Raw genomic sequence first — 19,223 nt, 5'->3', positions numbered from 1 at the left:
GTTAGCTCAGAGCCAGTCTTCCTCAGCAAAAAGGGGAAGATTGGCAACAGATGTTAGCTCAGGGCCAATCTTCTTCACCAAAAAAAAAGACGACGGAAAATACCAAGTGTTGGCAAGTACCAGAACTCTCATATGCTTCTGGTGGGAGTGTAAATTAGTAAAACAACTTTGGAAAACTGTTTGGCAACATCTGCTAAAGATGAACAGATGCATACACTATGACCCAGCAATTCCACGGCTAAGGATACATTCAACGTTAAAATGTACATCTGATCACCAAAAGACAAGTACTAGAACGTCACAGCAGCATTATTTGTCATAGTCAAAAACTGCTAACAACCCCATGTCCATTAACAGTAGAATGGACAATTAAATCGTGGTCTGTTCATACAGTAGAAACTACACAGCAATGAGAATGAATGAACTGCAGCCACACAACAATGTGGATGAATCTCAGAGAGAATGTTGAGTGGCAGAAGCCAGATATAAAAGGGTATGTTTACGGGCAAAACTAATCTAAGCTGTTAGAAGTTAGCTTAGAATGGTTATCCCTGGGGAGGGGGCAGGGCCTGGAAGGGGCACAAGGGGATTTAGGGGAACTGGAAATTCTTCGCTTCTGGATCTGGATGCTGGTTACGTGGGTGTATTCACTTTTTGAAAATTTATTGACTTGTACATTATGATTTGTGTTTATGCAATACTTCAATAATAAGATAACATTAAAACAAATAGGAGGTCCCAGTGGACCCTGTTCCTGGTCACCCCCTTCCCATCCCTCAGCTCTTATGATATCTTCAGCTTCTAGACCACAGACACTGCCAACATGTAATCAGCCCAGAGAGTCTCCCTCCAAATACCTCAACAAGAGGAGCTTCCCATTTCCTCATCATCTTCCCTGGGTATTTGGAAAGGGCCAGAAACTTTGGAGACCCATAGACTCCTGGCTTTGGGAAAGAGACAATTTTCTCCCCTAACACCCCCACCAAGTGGCTGTCTGTACTTGGAGCTTGCATATCCCTAGTGGAGGAGACTCACTACTTTTGCAGGCAGCTCCCAGTCTAGAAAGTCCTTCCTTGCTCTGAGCTTTAAGTAACCCACTAGAAACTCACTGCTTCGGCTCTGTCTTCCAAACCTTCTTGGGGGTAACTTTAGTACTCACTTGAGAACAAAAAGGGAAAAGGAAACACATTCACTATCTTACTTCACATACTTAAATATTAGTCTGTTTGCTTTGGCCATTTCAGAAACCAAAACCACTTCAAACATGACCATTAACAGTACATGTGGTAATCAAATTGAAGCTCCAGTTATGAGGTAAAGTTCTTTTTTACAAAAGAATCCCCCCTAGTCAATTAGACATCAGACATTGCTATTTTTGCAAACCCTAATGAAATAATTAATTCAGGCAAAGCTCCTAAAAGGATGAAAGCATGATGTGAAAAGTTGCTGAGGATCTTGACAACACACCATCAGGCCCACCCACCACCACCTGCCACTGTTCACCCATCCCTAGACTGTTACCACCTGACATGACAAATGACTAATGGGGGCAACATGACACTGTGCTCGCAGACACAATGCCATATGAAGTATACTGCACCTCCCATGAGGTATTTTTAACTCCTTGCTCCTAAAAAGAAGTTGAAGCTGAACCCAATAAGACTTCAGAACACCTTGCAGTATACAGGAAACATAGGCAATGAAGGAACAAACTGATGTCATGAGGGAGCAAACAGACACATCCAGAAGGCAGGACATTCCACAGAACTGATCTCTTCAACAAGTCAGTGGCATAAAAAGGGGAGGTTATCCTCTAGAGGTTACATGGATGTACACATTTAACAAAACTCACTGAATTGTACACTTAAGATCTACTGTATGCAGATTTTATCTCAGTTTTAGAAAAGAGACTTAAGGAATGTAACAAGTGAGTGAAGGTAGGGACCTTGCAGAGATTGTGATTCCAATAAACCAATTGCAAAAAGATATTTTTTGAAAGGACAATAGGGGGAATGTATCTATTGACTGGGTATTATATGAAAGTAGGTAATTGTTAATTTTGTTAGTTGTTACGAAAGAAAATGTTTGCCTTTTTTAGTCATAGATATACAACTAAGATGATGTGAGGTCTAAGAGATGCTTTAAAATACTTTAATTATAGGTATTTAATGGGTTAAGGGTCATAATGTCTGCAACTTCCTTTCAAATGCACTCGTAAAAAATATATCTTTATATATAGAGAGAGGCAAAGACAAAAAGAGACAGAAAGAGAGAGAGAGAAAGCAAATGTGGCAGACTGTTAAGATTTGGTGAATCTAGAAGGGAAACGGTTTTCATTGTAGTATTCTTTTAACTTTTCTATGGGTTTGAACTTTTTTCCGCAACAAAAAGTTGTGAAAAATACTTTAGCAACAACAAAAAAGAAAGGAAAGAAGGAAGGAAGAGAGGAAGGGAGGAAGGAAGGAAGGAAGGAAAAATCTTCACAATTCTTCAATCTGGGTGATGGGTATCTGGGGGTTCATTATACTATTTTTTTAGTTTTGTAAATGTTTGAGAATTTTCATAATAAAAAATTAATTTTGAAAAAAGGCACAGCAATGATGGGGTCCGATGTCCCCCTAACATTTATGTGGCATTTTCCACAGGCCTGCATTGGGCCATGCAGCTTTCCCAGCGCAGCACCTCACTTCACCCCATGTCCACCCTGTAAGGTGGCAGCTCTTGTTACCGTGAGTTTGCAGATGAGGAAACGGCTGAGAGGGGAGAGGCTTTCCCAACATCACACACAGGACTTCGACACAGACAGTTGGATTCTAGAGCCCGTATTCTTCACCCCGACACTGTCTGACTGGAAGCACGCTACAGCATCGTCTCGTCCAGAGAGAAACTCCTGCTAACTCTGCCTTTGGCTTCGATAGACTACAGGGAACTTTTCTCCCTCCGCCTCGTGTAATGATAAAGGCCAAGTCCTATGGTTTGGATCTATACCTCTTCTGTAGCACCTGCTGTGTTCGAGCATCATTTCCTCCTGCATCCACTTCCTCTGTCCTAGCAGCCGAACCCACGGCCAGATTCAGCTCCCTGAAGCCCTGCAGCTCCCCACAGTGACCCTGCTGCTGCCTAGCTCAAAAACTCACTCCCCGTCTGCAGCTCCCTACTTGAATTCCTCAGTCAGACATTCTGGGCTCATTCTTCCCTGGCTGTGTGGCCTTGGGCAAGAAGTGACCTCACATCTCTGAGCCTCAGTGTTCTTACCTGTAAAGTGGGGCCAATAACAAGACCTACCTCACAGGGTTGTTGTGAAAATCAATTGAGATAATGTAAGGAAAGAACTTAGCATGGTGCCTGGCACATAGTAGGTACTGAATAAATATTCCTTTTCACAATTTGGCCTCATGTCTCCCTTCCTCCCTTCCTTACATCCATCCACTCACCTGTCACCCATCCCTAGTTTCCCCTCTGTCTGGCTGGTTGACGACTGCCATTGCCTGAGCCAACCCACAGTTCGTGCACTCGGCTGATGGTATGACCCTTTACAGCCCCGCATCCCCATTTGGTGCCTGCTACCCCAGACTTACCCCCTGGGAGTGCAGATACTCCACTGTCTTGCTGATGGTGTGCAGGACAAAGCTGGCTTCCCGCTCCGAGAAGAATTTCTGCCGCAGGATCTTGTCCAGCAGCTCCCCGCCCCGCATCAGCTCTGTCACCAGGTACACGTGTTTGCCATCATCATACACCTGCCGGAGACCTCACCATCAGGCCCCTCCCCTCAATGCCAGGCCTGGGCCCCTTGGTCACCAGCTCACCAGGCCAGGAAGAATGACACAAATCTTGGGCATATGTTCTGCTCTGTGCTTCAGTGGCCTTGGCAGGGCCTTCACCTATCTGGCCCCTGTCCTCCCTGGATGGAGGATGCTGGCACTGGTCCCCTCATGGGCAGGAAAGTTGTCAGGGAATGCCTGAGTCTGAAGTGCAGGGCTCTTGGGTGAAGCCAAACCAGAGGCACTAAGGGTCCGCCTCCTCCCATGAGCAGAGGAGGATCCAGTCAAAAGAATGTCAGCCCCGAGACAAATCCTAGAGTCGATGCCCCAGTCCCCATCCCCATCTCAAGAACCCCCACTCACATCTTTCAGAGTGATGATGTTGGGGTGCTGCCCGTACCGCAGAAGAATCTCAATCTCTTCTGAGGGATCCCGCTTGCTCTTGTCGATGACCTGAGGAAAGGGGGTGCATGTGGCAGTATCAGTGGATAGTCTCCAGAGCCCCTCTCTGCCACAGAGCCCACACTGCAGGGCCTGGGGGTCTCAGCCACACACCTTTCACCCATCCACAGAGCCTCAGGCACCAACCCTCCCCCACCAAACAGCCAAGGCTACACTGGCCTCCCCCCAAGCCCAGCAGCCTAGGATGAGAGAGAGTCAGGAGGCCCACCTTGACAGCACACTCCATGTTGGTGGCCTTGTGGACACAGCGCTTGCACACGGAGTAGGAGCCCACACCAATCGTCTCCTTTACCACGTAGCCGTCACTAAAAACCAAGTTCTTCCCGTGGAGTTGCTGCAGGAGACCAAGAGGTAGGGCTGACCTTCTGCTCTAGAATGCAGAGGTCATCCCCCAGCACCCAGGACCTTGGCTCAGTGAAGATGGCACCAGAAAAGAGTCAGGAGGCCTTGGGGCCAGCCTGGTGGCGTAGTGGTTAGGTGTGCGCACTCCACTGCGGTGGCCCGGGGTTTGGATCCCGGGCGCACACCGACGCACCGCTTGTCAAGCCATGCTATGGTGGCGTCCCATATAAAGTGGAGGAAGATGGGCACAGATGTTAGCCCAGGGCCAGTCTTCCTCAGCAAAAAGAGGAGGATAGGCGACAGATGTTAGCTCAGGGCTCATCTTCCTCACAAAATAAAAATAAAAAAATAAAACCCTCAAAAAAAAAAAAAAAAAAGAGACAGGACGCCTGCGACAGAATGTTGGCTGGGTGACCTTGGGCAAGAATCTGCCCCTCTCTGGGCCTCAGTTTTCTACTCTATCTGATGGGCACACTCGCCAGATCCCAGCCAGGTCAGGGGGTGGTGGAGGGGGCAGGCAACAGAGCTGCAACACACACATCAAGAGGTTTGTGGCTCTGAGAAGTGTGGGTAGGCCTGAGAGGGATGCAGGAGCCCTGAGCTGGGTCCCAGCTCTGCCACTGACTGTGGCCCTGGGCAAGTTGCCTCCCCTTTCCGGGGTGTCACAGCCCACCTCCTGAGGTATCTCAAGGTTCCGAGACATTAACAATAGCAAATGGCTTCTGTGGTGCTTAGTGTGTGGCAGGCACTATTCTGAGCACTTTTCATCAGGTGACCACACACTCCACGGACAGCCCTGGATTACACCTGCTGTCCTTGCATTCAGTCTGGTTTAACATTTGTCCTGGAAAAGATGTCCCAGTTGGATAATAAAGTACATAGTCACCTTAACTTTACACATCTTAACTCATGCAATCCTCACAACAAATCTATGGAGAAAGGTTCTACATCACCCCCGTTTACAGACGAGGAAACTGAGGCACTGGGAAGGTAGGTGTCTCATCCAAAGTCCCTTACCTTGGAAGCTCTGAACCCAAGCAATGAGCTCCAGAGTCTACATTCTTGCCTCTCAATTTTAAACTTCCCATGGAGCCGGGAAAGTGTACAAATGGGAGACGTGTGAGAAGACACGAGCCCCCTGCCACCCATCCCCGTCAGGGACTTGACAGCCACCCCTGGGCACCCTCGTGCATTCATCCAGGCTCTGCAATGTCCGTGGCTCTATGCCGGGAAATTTATATCTGTGTTGTCATCCCTGTTTTACAAATGGGGAAACTGAGGCTCAAGGAGGTTTGGAGGCCCAACGGGCTTACACAGTGGCAATCAGGGTTTGAACCCAGGCCTGTACAACTCCAGAGCCTGTGTTCTCAGCCACTCTGCCTTGTGGCTTCTAGATGGAAAAGGACAACTGAGCAGCAGTCTCCTGCCCCTCACCTGTACCACTGAGTGCAGTGGAGCCTGCGTGCTCCGAGGCTTGCCGTCATCCTCCATCAGGCCAGTGGCCACGAAGCTGAAGCCACGGAACAGCTGATGGGCCCCAGCGCTGGGGGGGATGCCCGGGGAGTCTGCAGGGGCGGGAGGGGGATGTGAGCATGAGGAGGCACCCTTGACCCTGGGGCAACCCAGCAAAGGGAGACCATGGGGCGTCCAGGCCTGCCTCAGCAGCTGGCCGTGGCGGGAGCTTGGTCAGGGCCCTCATTCCAGCCCTCATCTGTTCATGTATGTTTCGACCAGCCCAGCCCTGACACACAAGGAACAGAAAAGACCCCTACATCTGGCGTCCAGCGCAGGCCAAGGCACTTCATCCCTTCCTGGAGGCCTCCTTCCTGGCCTCCCTGCCTCAGGTCTGCCCCTTCAGGTTCATCTTCTGCACAGCAGCTAGAGGGATGGTTCCAACCACAAATCTACCCCCTGTCCGTACCCCTCAAATGCTCCCCTCTGCCCTCAGGAGAAAGCCCTGGCAATTGAGGTCCTTGTGATCTTAGCCTCCTCTTTCCCCACTCCACAGCTCAGCCACGCTGGACTTCTCAGATGCTTAAAGGAGACTCTGAGCCACTGTACATGCTGTTCCCTCTAACTAGATAATCCACTCCTTGTCCATCCTTTGAGGCTCAGCTTACACGCTCTCTCCTTTGAGAAGCCTTGACTGAGGCTGCTCCTCCAGCCCCTCGCCCCTATTAATGCACTTGTCACACTATCCAGTAGCTGTTTTCATATCTCTGCCCCAACTACAGCCTGAGCCATATGAAGGCAGAGCCTGGGTCTGTCTTGTTCACCATCAATGCCCCCATGACTGACACACAGTAGGGACCCGGTACATATTTGTCAGATAAATGAATACAGATGGGACAAAGTGCTCGAACAAGTGCTAAGCTTCCTGTCATCAAGGATATGCAAGCCACAGTGAGAAAAACACTCCCTCTGCTAAAACCTGCCCCTCCAGGAGGCCTTCCAGAACTAACATTTCCTCCCAATATCTGGCTAAAATGCTAGGATTTACCAAGCTTCCTCTCAGAAGGAAGGAAGCTTACTAACCCCAGGGACTGAGTGGGTCTGTGGCTGAGCCCATGTTCCAGATGAGTACACTGAGGCCCAGCAGTCAGCGTAGCCAAAGCTGATTCCCACACTTGCCCCTGACCTGTGGGTGCTGTCACCTCTGCTCTGCCAGACCGTCTCCACCTCGCGTTTTTGCTGGGTCAGATTCTTTAGCCCTGACGTGAGTGTGAGCCTCCTGTGTTTGGTCTTCCCAGTGGGCTGGAAGATGCCTGAGGGTCTTGACTTTTCTATTGTGGCCTTAACCACCCACTTACCCCCACCCCCTCACCCAGACACAAAGAGGCCCATAGAGCCCTGGAGTGGGAGAGTGAGGCAGAATGAGACAGGGACAAAAAGTCAGAGACCCACTCGCCTGTCTGCCCACACACCTGGGCCTGCAAGCCCCTGACCACCCCTACGTCCCAAGGTGCCCTCGACTCCCCGCTTCCCTCCTATACCAGTCCAAGACAAACCAGACAAGGGACACACCCTTGGGTGTGCGGGACGTGAACTCAGTGTCAAAGTAGAAGGTGTCATCGGGTTGTGCCACGGCCGGCTTGAAGGGTGGCTTGATCTCACGACGGTACAGCTTCTGCAAGGCGGGGTGGGCACTCTGGTCACCACGGCAGCCCCAGAGCCCACCAGGAGCCCCATGCAGGAGGAGGTAATGGGCCTGGGGCACAGGCTACACAGACGGGGGCATAATTGCTTGCCCTCGGGAGGCCAGCCCTTGCCTCCAAGGCCATGCTGTCACCCTCTGCCCCACAGCGGAGGCCACAGTCGGTAGAAGTCCTCTCCCATCACAGCTGAAGCCCTGACTGGGGCCCTGGGGTGGACAGCCGCACTCACATTCCAGTCAATGGTGGAGTAGAAGACATGCCGCTTGATTTCCTCTGCCCCATCAGGGCCGGAGCCTGAAAGAGCCCAGATGACGGGTCTGCCTCAAAGAGTCCAACCCCCAGACACCCGCCCTGTCCACCAACCGGCCTCACTGTGGTCTGGGACCAGTGGCTAGAGCAGTTCACTGGGAGCATGGGGGAGACGGGCTCACCCTGCCCCAAATCCACCCAGCCATCACCCCAAGGCCTATTGCCCACTCAGCGTTTTCCCCTCTCCGGAGCCCCTTATGATCAAGCTCCAGCATACTAATGAGAGAAGGAAGGCGCACAGAGGTTAGGCAACTTGTCCAAGGCCATGTAGTCAGGACAGAGGCTGGACTTATTCTGAGATCTGCAGAGGGCCCTCACCTCCCTCCCAACCCAAGCCTCATCTCTGTTGCTCTTATCCCCCTGCCCTGGTCAGCCAGACAGGCTCTCACTCCATTCAATCCCAGGGACTTGGACTGGACCTTACAAAGCCAGCCACGGTCCCAGGGAACCCAGGAGCCAAGGAGCCAACACATACTGAGCAGCTACTACACCCCAGGCGCGTTCATGTGACTTCATTTAATCAACAGGGCTGAGATCATCGTCTCCCATGGAGATAAGGAGCCAGGGCTCGGGAGATGAAGAACTGCCTTGGTTCACTCAGCTCATAAATGGCACTCATTCGTTCAATAAATATTTATGGAGGGACCACTGTGTGCTGGGCAGTAGGGACCTGACACAGGGCTAGGATTGAGACCTGAGCCTCTGACTTCTGAGTTCATGCTCCTTCTCTTGTGCCAGCAGGCTTGGCAGAGGAGCTGTGTGGGGGCCTCTGTCCTTGTCCCCAGGGGAGTAGGGATGACTCAGTTCCTGCCTTCCCCCTACACACAGGTCACCCCCCTGCCCCAAACACCACACATGGAGCCAGAAAGCAGGGTAGCCAGCGGCATTGTCTGCCCACACCAAGGACAACGGCCCCTTTCAGTCCCAGATGTGGCCCTGTGGCCTAGGCTGCAGCTGTACCCTGCTCCCCTCCCCTGAACTGGGGCTGCTTACCGAGCCGGTTGGCAGGATTCCGCTTGAACAGGGCCCGCAGGAGGCTCTGGGCTTCTGTGCTCAGAAACTGGGGCATGCCTAGCTTCGCCCTGAAACAGCCCCCGGCTCTCATCAGGGCTGAGCCCCGCCCCAGAGGCCCTGTCTCCCTCCCCCCTCTGTCCAGGTCTAGTTTCCAGCTCAGTCCAGACAAGCCATCCACTAACGTACCTCCCAAAGACTTCAGGGATTCCCCTCCCAGAGGCTCTGGTGGATGAAAAGGGGGCCCGGGAAAGCATAATGCTTAACCCAGAAGAGGGTCTCATTAATGGGGGAATCAGTGGCAGGTACAGAGTATTACTCGGGCCCCCAGACTGGGGCTAGGTGTTGGGGGAGACCCTAAGGTGTCAGAGAGGGGCTGGTGCTTACTTCAGAATCAATGTCATGGTCTCCTTCCGGTCCTTGCCCTGGAAGGGCAGGGAGCCCGTCAGCATCTCAAACTGCAGAGGACAAGGGTCTATTTAGGCTTTCATCCCTGTCTCCCACGCCCCCCACCTCCTCCCATCCAGGCTACTCAGCTCCGTTCCCAGGATTCTTGCTGGCCTGTTGGAGGTCTACCTGGATCAAGAATTCTGTCTGTCCCTCACCCCTCTGTCAATCAGACCACCAGGAGCAGTACTAGGGGTCCAAGGCTGGGGAGAGGCCCAGTCCCAGACTGGGGGCACCTGAGGTGGGGCCAAGCCCGGAATCCTTCCAAGGAAGGAAACTACAGCTGGGTGGAGGATGAGGCAAGCTTGGCTGTGAAAGGACAGAAGGAGAGCCTTAGAAACCATCAACCCCCTCATTGTACAGATAGGGAAACTGAGGCCTGAGGCCTGGGCTGGATGCTTTACTCCTGCCTGGACACTCACCATCAACACCCCATAGGACCACCAGTCAGCACTGTGGGTGTGGCCCTGGCGGTTGACCACCTCGGGGGCCATGTACTCCACTGTCCCGCAGAAGGAATAGGCCTTCTTCTCGTGGTCAATGGCCTCCTTGCTCAGGCCGAAGTCTGCAGCAAGGAGAGCAAGAGGACACATCTTCAGGACCCCCTGCCTTCCTTGCTGCCACCCCCTGCCCAGAGGCCTGAAGGCATCACTCCCATGACACTCAGGAGAAAGCTGAGGCCCAACAAGGTTAGGTGATTTGCCCAGAGTTACACAGCGGGAGGTGGGGTTCAAACCCAGGCTATTCCAAGTCTGGGGCCTGTGCTTCTGACCACATCCAAGTACCTGGCACACCCTCTCAGGAAGAATGGATCCCCTAGCACTGGGTCCAGGACCATCAAGAGCCTGTCCTGCCTTCCCCTGGGACCCAAGGGGGCAGATGCCCTCCACTCACCAGTGAGTTTGATGTGGCCCTCCTCATCTAGAAGGATGCTGTAATGGAGAAATGGGAGTCAGGGCCCCTCAGCTATAGCTCCTTGGTGGGTTCTGGTGACACCATGGGGGCTATGGGAGTTGGGCCCAGCCCAGAGAAGGTGATCTACCCAGATCCATCTGATGAATGGGTGGGTGGAGAGGGTGGTGACAGTGCCAGGCAGGTGTGTTGCCTACCTTCTTTGCTAATCCTTGAAGCAACTGTGTGGGGTAGGTACTATTATGGCCCCATTTTCACAATGGAGAAACTAAGGCTTGGGGAGCTTGAGTAACTCTCCATGGTCACAGAGCTAAGAGATGGTAGAGACAAGATTTGAATTCGAGTCTGCCTAACTCTAAAGCCAGATCTCATTCTACCTCAGCACCTGCTCCTGGCTCCCTAGTTACGATGTGTGGATATTTAAATGTTAAGGAAAATTCTAGAGAAAGCCATATCAAGGAATGACTTTTAAGGGTGGCATTTCAGATGTCACACTGGATTAGCAAAAAAGGTAGGCAACACACCTGCATGGAGGTACCTGGCCCTTGGTAATAGAAGCATTAGTGATAAGGCAGCCCCCCAAGGTGAGCCTGCAGCTGCCACCACTCTGATCCACCCACCCATTCACAGGGCAACTGGAGAGAGGGGGACTTTCTTGGAGTCACACCCACCCCCGTCAGGGTGGCCCTGTCCTAGAAGAGGCCTCAAGGCCTGCCTCTGCACTCCCTAGGGAGGCCAGGGTGGGGCTGGGGTTTCACTCACTTCTCAGGCTTGAGGTCTCTGTAAATGATGCCCAGGCTGTGCAGGTGGTCCAGGCCCAAAGCCAGCTCAGCCAGGTAAAACTTCACATCCTCCTCCGTGAACATAACCTGCAACAGGCAGGAGGGGGCTTCAGCTGGGGTCGGCTTCTCCTCAAGAACTGTGGCACCGAGCAGTCAGCAGTGCCCTGGTCCTGAGGGTCCAGCTTGAGGAGGACCCTTAGAGACCCCAGTGCCATACACCCTTCTCTTTATAAAAGGGTTTGAGGTATGAAATGACTAATATACAACTCACTATATACTGTGGCATTGTTTGGAAACAGCAAAAGGTTGGAAACAGCCCAAGGGTCAGGCAGTAGAATGCTGGAATAAACTGCCTCTCCCTTGCATAATGGAGTGCTATGCAGCCACAAACTAGAACAAGAAGTTTCTCCGTGTTCTGCTATGGATCCATCTCCAAGATATATTGTCTTGAAAAAAGCACGGTACATAAGAGTATATACAGAACAGCACTTTTTACATAAGAAAGTGGGGATCGTGATTCAGAACATATATCAGAACGGTTTGTATTTCCAAAGAAACACGGGAAGCTTAAACAAGAAACTAATAAAAATGTTTACCTATGCGGGGTGGAGGGGGCTGGGGTGGGAGGAAGACTTCTCAATGAATATTTTTCTTTTCAATCATGTAAATGTATTACCTATTCAAACATTAAAATAACACAAAAATTTTTTTAAAAGTTTGGTTCTCTTCTAAAGTTTGAATTATACTGATGGCCCCATTTTTATATCGGGCTCAAATTCTCTTAAGTCAGTTCAAAATCCTTTTAGAAGGATTTTGTAGGACATAACATTAAAGTGTCTAGCTTTCTGGGTAGATTTGGGCTTCTCCTTATCCTCACGGCCCTGCTCAAGGCAGCCCTAGAAGAACGGAGGCAGAGAGGTGACAGCCACCCTTAGCTCCCCAGAATTAGGGTGGCATCAGATCCAGGGCCTGACTGTCCTCAACCCATCTTGGGGGAAACTCTCAGAGGCTGTGCCAGGGTGGGGGCTCTGTCCCAGGATGGTTTCCTGGGTCAGGGACTGCTAGGCAGGCCTGTATGGTTCCAGGTCCAGGCCACATTGGACATGTTCTTTATAGGGCCCTGGGATGGGAGGCCTCATGGTCCTTCTTAGCTCCACCCTGGGGCCCTCTAGCAGTGGGGTGTCAGCTTACCTCCTTAGAGAGCCGTGTGAAGAGGTCCCCACCACGCAGGAAGTCCAGAATAAGATAGAGCTTGCCCTCGGTCTGGAAGGCTGGGGAGAAGAGAAAAGGCAGTGGTAGAGCCAGCTGGGCCCTGGGCTCTCCCCACTGCCCTCAGCTCCCTTGGCCTGCCAGGTGGGAAGTAGGGCAACGTACAGGGAAGGCAGCAGCCCATAGGCAAGAGCAAAGGCTGGCAGGTAGGGTGGGAACTCAGGTAGGGTCTGCAGTCTCACCATAGTGCAGCTTCACCACAAATGGGTGGTTTACGTCGGCCAGGATGTCTCTCTCCATCTTGGTCCGAACGCGGTCACGCACTGGCCAGAGATGAAAGACAGTCACCAAGGGTCTAGCCACCCAACACTGCCAACCCCAAGCCCTGGCTAAGAAGGGCTCTCTTTTCTCCACTTGTTACTCACATCTCACGGCAGTGCCCAGGGCTGGGCCCTTGGCGCCTAGCCCATCCCTCTAGCCGCATCTCTCACCTGTCCCATCAAGGGCCATTCAATCCAGCCGGCCTGAGCAATCTATTCCTCTGTGTGCCCTCAGCCTGTGCCCCTGTGACTCCCCCTGGGATGCCTTTACCGGGCCCCTCTCCATCTGGCATAAAACCCCCCATTTCCAGTCTGGGGGCTGGTGAGAACAGTCACTTGGGGAGCTAGTTAGAAAGGCAGATTCCCTGGGCCTAAAAATCAGACTCATGGCACCTCCCACATACTTAATTTTTTTTAAGAATAAAAGTCCCTAGGCAATTCTGATCATCAGCACGTTCTTCTTTGACTCAATTCAGGCCTCACCTCCTCCAAGAAGTCTTCCTTAACCTGCCAAGCTGAGTCACGGCCCTCTCTCCTACCACGCTGTGCTTCCCCCTGCAGAGTACCTTTCACCCTCTATTTTAATTTTTTATTTCTCTCACCAGCCATGGCAGGGACCATGCTGGAGTTAACTATTCCAGTCACTGTTTCCTAAATACACCTTACATTTTCAAACCGTCCCTATGCTTTTGCTTAGGTAAACAGTTCCTCCTTCCTGGGGTACCCTTCCACCATTTTCAATCTGGAAAGCTCCTAATGCATCCTTCAAGGAACAGTTCAAATGGCTACTCCTTATGTGAGCCTGCTCGCTGTGAGGCTGCCACCCACCCTCCCCGGGGCTCCTGGGTCCCAAGTGCCGACTGCACAGCCTCTCAGACTCCCAGGGTCTGCTCAGCCTCTCCCGAACAGCCTGGGAGCCCTTCACAGCAGGGACCAAGCCTTTTCATCTTTCTTCTCCCCCGTGGCTCCCACCATCCCTCCTGAGGAATGACTATCACCCCTATCAGGCCAGCCTTGGGGCACCAAAGCTACATTACCCCCACAGATAGCCCTTCATGGGCCATATGACCCCTAATGTCCCCAAAGCCAACCCTTCTGATTCTACCCACCTCACCCCAGCTAGGGCCCACTCCACTTGGTAAGTGGTCGCACTGGTTCCCAGGCTGGTCAAAGAGTCCCTGCCCAGCCCAAAGCCCACTACCAATCACCCTCATGCCCTTTGTAAGTACTAGAATTCTAGACCTGGGCTCGGGCTCCCTTCTGAACCTCTCTGCCATCCATCTCCGTGGCAATGCCTTGACTCACCCTCTCCTACCCACCCAGCTGCTTCCCCGAGCTCCCTGCCTCTTCCCTCCTGCCCTTCTCCACCCTGAGAGGTCTCCCTCAGGCTCTTCTAGCACTGTGAAGCAACTCTGCTGACAGAAGGCCTCTGCCCAACCAATCTGATGCCTCATATTTGAAGGCCTCACCATAAACACACTGCACTCATCCCACCTCCCTCTAGACATTCACCTTCAGCTACGGTCATTGGCACCTGGCTTGCAGGATCCTGTCTTTGCGATCAGTTGGGGTGGGGGGTAAGGGGCGGCTGAGAACAGGCCTGTTTTTCTACCCAGCGCTCCTGGGGATAGAGCGATCTCCTCCATCAGACCCAGGGCCCTTGAGAGCTGGGCTGTCTCCTCAATCCCGTACCCAGCCTGGGCTCTGCATTGGGAGGTGTCCTCCACTCACCTTTCAGCGTTGCCTTCTTTAGTACCTTCATGGCATACAGGTGCCCACTGTCAGGCCGGGTGACCTTCCGCACCAGGAAGACCTGAAAAGGCAGCCAGGAAAAAGCAGAGGAGAAGCTGGGGATGGGGCTGAGGCCATCAGCTCCCATCCTCCAGATCCCACGCTGACCTCTAACTTCCCTGAGCCCCAAGTTGACCTTTTGCCCTCCTTGGGTACCAAGGTGACCTCTCATCCTTCTCTCAGATCCATCAACCCTTGCCCTCTGATCCTTTGAGCCCCAACGTGACTCCTTACCCCCACCTCTGACACAACCAGTGCTGCCCTCCCAGCTGTGGGCTCAAGACTCACTTTGCCAAAGGATCCCTGGCCCAGAACCTTGAGCAGCTCAAAATGGGATGGGTCGGCCTTCTCAGAGCCAGCCTTGACATGGTGCGTGATGGAGATCTCCTTGAGGATGCCCTCATCCTGATGGAGGGATAGAGATGGTGGGCACAGTTCTCCCATCCAGGCCAGAATTGGGCATGTCCCCCCATCCAAGTCCACTCCCACTGGACCTCAGCAGACTGGGCCCTCCAGGCCCAACCAGACAGCTACCCTGACAGAGCCAGACTCTGGGTTCATCAAGACAAAAGGGCCTCAAAGGCCGGGGAGGGTCAAACTACCAAGATGCCAGGTCAGGTGAGGCACTGCTCCTATTGCTTCTGCTGCTCTGGCCTGGTCAGGCCCAAAGAGATGCCCAGGCAAGCCGGGCTGAGCCAACCCCAGGCTCTGGCTGAGGCCCACAGACCTGCCCCAGGTCCTCCCTGTGGGGCACCCCTCCCCCTGCTGCAAAGATTTTGGTTTTGCCACAATAGGAAGTAGGGTTTGTTCTCACACTGGGGAGGCAGAGTTGGGCTTTTGCTCCTGGTCAGGATGGATGATCGGATCCCTCTGGTCAGAAGAACAGGGCTGAGATGCATAAGGACCCAAGAGTCACCTGAGACTCCCCACCAACCCAGTAAGTGCCAGTTTGGGGCAAGTAGGAAGCTAAGGCCAGAGGCTCCACGCCGCCACCCTCTGAAACTTCCTTCATACAAGTCTACTAGAAACCCCTTGCCAGGGCCTAGTTGTTCTAGGACCCCTGTGCTCTCCCTCCAATCTGCCAAGATTGCCCCAGAGCCCTGGTTCCCTCCTCACTTCCCAGGGAAGCAAGTCTGGGCAGAGTCCAGTCACCCAGCAGGGCCAAGCCTGGGCTAAGAGAGCCCAAAGCCAGCTGAGGCCAACCTGGCTGCCCAGACACCTGCTCCAAGGGCCACAGCCAGGCCAGGACCAGACATCTGGACGCACTCACCGAGTCCCGCCTGGGGCCAGAGCCAGGGCCAGGGGCAGGCAGAGAGGTCTGGCTGGTCCTGGGCCGCTGCTTCCTGGGTAGCCAGGGGAGCAGGGCCCAGAGCCGCAGACGGGGCGGCTTGGGATCCTGCTCCATCCGCCCGGCAGGGCCAAGGCACCATGGCAGGAGCAGGCAGCGTCCTGGGCTGCCGCGGAGGTGGCCAGGCCCAAGGCGGATGTGCAGGGTGAAGGCGGGGGTTGGGCCAGGCTCAGGGCCGCCAATCACTCAGGGCCTGTGGTTTCCCAGCTCCAGGCCTACACCCTCACCACGTTCCCTTCCTCTCTCTTCCCCCCTCCCCATTGCCTGAGGGCTGCCCTCTGGCCCTCCCCCTCATCTTCCCTGTGGGCCTGCAAAGGGAAAGCCCCAGGACAACCCAGCTGCTAAGGAGTAGATGGGTACCCAACAGGCAGAGACAGGCACCTAATATGTAGAGGCAGATAAAGAGGGATATCCAACAGGCAGAGGCAGGCCCCCAACAGGTAAAGACAGATGAAGGCAGGCATCCAACAGGCAGAGGTAGGAGGAACACATATCCAACAGGTGGAAACAGATGGGGACATGTATCCAACAAGTGGAGGCAGGAGGGGACTCACACCCAACAGGCAGAGGTAGACAGAGACTCACACCTAACATGCAGAGGCAGATGGGGACACATATCCAACAGGCAAAGATAGATGGGGACATGGACCCAACAGGCAGAGACAGATGGGGACCCAATAGGCACAGGCAGATGCGGGCTTGCATCCAACAGGTGGACAGATGGGGACACACACTCAACAGGTGGAGACAGAAGGGGACATGACCCAACAGGCACTCAACATGTCACATGTACCCAACAGGTGAAGACAGGCACTCATCAAGTGGAGACAGAGACAGGCACTCAACAACAGAGGCAGGTGGGCAGCAGACAGAGACAGCTAGAGTCCGTGAGGCCCAAGTAGATGGACAGACACCCAGGGCAGCCACACAGGCAGGAAAGACACACAGATACATAGAAAATCAGACCCTGGACTCAAGGGCAGAGCTCCAGGTTCTTGCTGGTCTGCCTCAGGGTGGGGAAAGAGGTGAGAGGGAATCACTTGCAAACCCCCAGCAGTTGAGAGAACAGCCCAGTCTTTGTGGCAGACCCATCTCTGAGGCCTTCCATTTCTCTGGGATTTTCTTCCCACGCCAGGGCCTGAGGAGGGCCCAGGACTAGGACAGTGGGCTGAGAAGGACATCTCCTGAGTGCAATCTGATGGCTTTCACTCTGATATAAATATCCCAAAAGCTGTTACCCTCATTTCAGGAACAGGAAACTGAGGCCCAGAGGACAGTGACTCACCCAGGCTCAAAGGGAACCAGTGGCAGAGCCGGCTTGAACCCAAGTCCTTCCCCTGGTTACCGCCTGGCCTGGGGTCAGCAGGACTCAAGTGCCAGGAAAGGGTGGGCAGGTAAGTGAGCCAGAGCCATGTCCTGCCCATCCAAGCCCACCCCCTCCCTCAGTACCAGGGTCAGTCTGGGGACTTCCCATTCCAGGTCTTGACCCTCAGAGACACAGCCCCATCTTCAGGGGACCCTGAATAGCCACAACAGCTGCAGCCACCAAAAGCTGCAGGCTAATCAAGCCCCTGAGTGTAACCCCGGGCAGGACACGCAGGAAGCCTGGCTCAGAGAGGGACTGAGGTGGGCCAAAGCCACACAGCAACCCCTGCCCACCCCACCCTGAGCTCTGAGCCTCCACCTATCTGTCTGCCTCTGACTGAAAACACTCCCTGGGGACAAAGGCAGTCATCCGGAAACCCCAGGGGACAGAGCCACCCCTAAACCCCTTCCTTGCCCAGAGTCATGGTGACAGACACCACTGGAGGCAGGCCAACCCTCTGCTCACCTTTCTGAGACAGGGAAGTGAGTCTCTCTCAACCCTGGGGAAATCTGCCGGGGTCTGCATGGTGGGGCTCAAGCCGGTGGCCAGAGGGCCCCGTTACTCCCCTTACTTCTGCTTTTTCAGCCTTCCCGGCCCAGAAGGCAGGGTCGCTGACCCCCTCCTTCTCACTTCCCCCTCTGCAGGGAGGAGGGACAAAGATGGGTCAGGCTCCCCTGCTGAGGAAGGGACACCGCAGACCCCAAGCCCATGACTCCAGAGGGGGCCCAGGGACACACCCTTCCTCATCTCCTCTGATCCTAAAGAGAGAAGACCAGAACCCAGAAAGAAGTCACAAGGCGATGAGGCGGTGACACAGTGGGCATCCCAACACCTGCAAAGATTCCCTGAGAGAATGTGGGGATGTCAGCAAGTAAGCAAGGCCACAGTCTCTGACTGCCCCAGCCCAAAGTGTAGACACTCCTTCCCCTGTAGTGACCTTCCCGTAGCTGGGCCCACCCAAAATGGCAGCCCACAGAGCAGGCACCACCACACCCAGCCCTACCCCGAAGAAGCCTGCCAGTCCAGGGCCCTGGGATGGGCAAGGGGGAAGAAGGCCCTAGCAAGGACCTCACAGAGGACTGAGGAGGAGCAGGTAGCCATGGGACAGGGGTTGACCAGGCCCAGCCCCCTTCCACGTGGTCTTGCCATATCATTCACACCCGTACACCACAGGAACTGACACACACACAAATACACACAGGCTGATGATCGGAAACCATTTCCACAGACATCCTCTATGTGGAAACACACGCCCCCACGTACACATGGACTTCCCCTTCATGTCCTCACAGGGCCTCCAATAACAGACTGATGATGGTCTGCCGGGGGTTGTGAAAGATGCCTCCTTAGACTGAGGCCTATTATTGCACCCCAGCTTCTTCAGTCAGGGGTGTGGAGGCTGGGGCAGCCCTTGGAGCCCCAAAGCTCTCTGGTCCAGCGCCAGCTGAACCTCCAACCCTCAAGTCCTTCAGAAGCAAAGGAAGACTCTGTGGCTAGCAGGGTACAGGAAGGGGCAACAGGAAGGAAACAGTCTCAGAGCTGCCTTCGCTGAAGGGTATGTGCAGGGCCTGTGAGGCCTCTGGTGGCAGTGGTGGGGGAGGACAGATATCAGACCACATCCCTTGGTCCCTTGCCCCATTCCCCCCATAGATACTTCCTCTTATTTACTTCCTCCCACAAGGCAGCTGGGAGAGAAGCCCAGAGCCCCCCAGCCTGATCCCTGGTCCGTAGGGTCCCCACCCTGGGCCTCCCTCTACCAGCTGCAGCCCAAACCCACCTGCCAACCTCCAGCCCTAACGGACACCAACAGCCCCTTCTCCAGCTGGCAGCATCCGCAGGGCCTCCCAGGCGCTGCCCCCTCTGGTGGGGCAGATGTCCCCAGACGCGTCTCCCAGCACGCCTCTGGGCAGGTGAGGAGGGGTCCACAGTTCCCAAGCATCCTTGACGGGGAAGCTGGCCTCAGGCACTAGGTTAGGACTGGCATGGAGTGGCAGCAAGAAGTGTGCCT

At 53.9% G+C, this 19,223-nt stretch overlaps 1 protein-coding gene across 5 annotated transcripts in view; it reads right to left on the bottom strand.

Moving 5' to 3' along the window:
• The window catches only part of RPS6KA1 (ribosomal protein S6 kinase A1), a 52,373-nt gene that overhangs the window by 7,648 nt on the left and 25,502 nt on the right, over nucleotides 1-19,223 (bottom strand). For 2 of the 5 annotated variants that reach the window (XM_058553329.1, XM_058553326.1), the window contains exons 3-17: nucleotides 14,790-14,906; nucleotides 14,442-14,523; nucleotides 12,633-12,713; nucleotides 12,373-12,452; nucleotides 11,162-11,268; nucleotides 10,382-10,419; nucleotides 9,910-10,052; nucleotides 9,428-9,498; nucleotides 9,023-9,111; nucleotides 7,950-8,014; nucleotides 7,590-7,692; nucleotides 6,000-6,130; nucleotides 4,432-4,557; nucleotides 4,125-4,214; nucleotides 3,579-3,737 (exon numbers count right to left, since the gene is read on the bottom strand). In XM_058553329.1, coding sequence (XP_058409312.1) covers nucleotides 3,579-3,737; nucleotides 4,125-4,214; nucleotides 4,432-4,557; nucleotides 6,000-6,130; nucleotides 7,590-7,692; nucleotides 7,950-8,014; nucleotides 9,023-9,111; nucleotides 9,428-9,498; nucleotides 9,910-10,052; nucleotides 10,382-10,419; nucleotides 11,162-11,268; nucleotides 12,373-12,452; nucleotides 12,633-12,713; nucleotides 14,442-14,523; nucleotides 14,790-14,906 — 1,482 coding nt within the window. Of the gene's footprint in view, nucleotides 1-3,578; nucleotides 3,738-4,124; nucleotides 4,215-4,431; nucleotides 4,558-5,999; nucleotides 6,131-7,589; nucleotides 7,693-7,949; nucleotides 8,015-9,022; nucleotides 9,112-9,427; nucleotides 9,499-9,909; nucleotides 10,053-10,381; nucleotides 10,420-11,161; nucleotides 11,269-12,372; nucleotides 12,453-12,632; nucleotides 12,714-14,441; nucleotides 14,524-14,789; nucleotides 14,907-15,771; nucleotides 16,026-17,680; nucleotides 18,836-19,223 lie in introns of those variants that run through there. The other 3 variants (XM_058553327.1, XM_058553325.1, XM_058553330.1) reach the window with 3 other exon arrangements.

This window comes from Diceros bicornis, chromosome 13 (assembly GCF_020826845.1).
Source record: "Diceros bicornis minor isolate mBicDic1 chromosome 13, mDicBic1.mat.cur, whole genome shotgun sequence".
NCBI lineage: Eukaryota > Metazoa > Chordata > Mammalia > Perissodactyla > Rhinocerotidae > Diceros > Diceros bicornis.
Note: the sequence above shows the minus strand (reverse complement) of the source record. Positions and strands in the feature narration are given on the sequence as shown.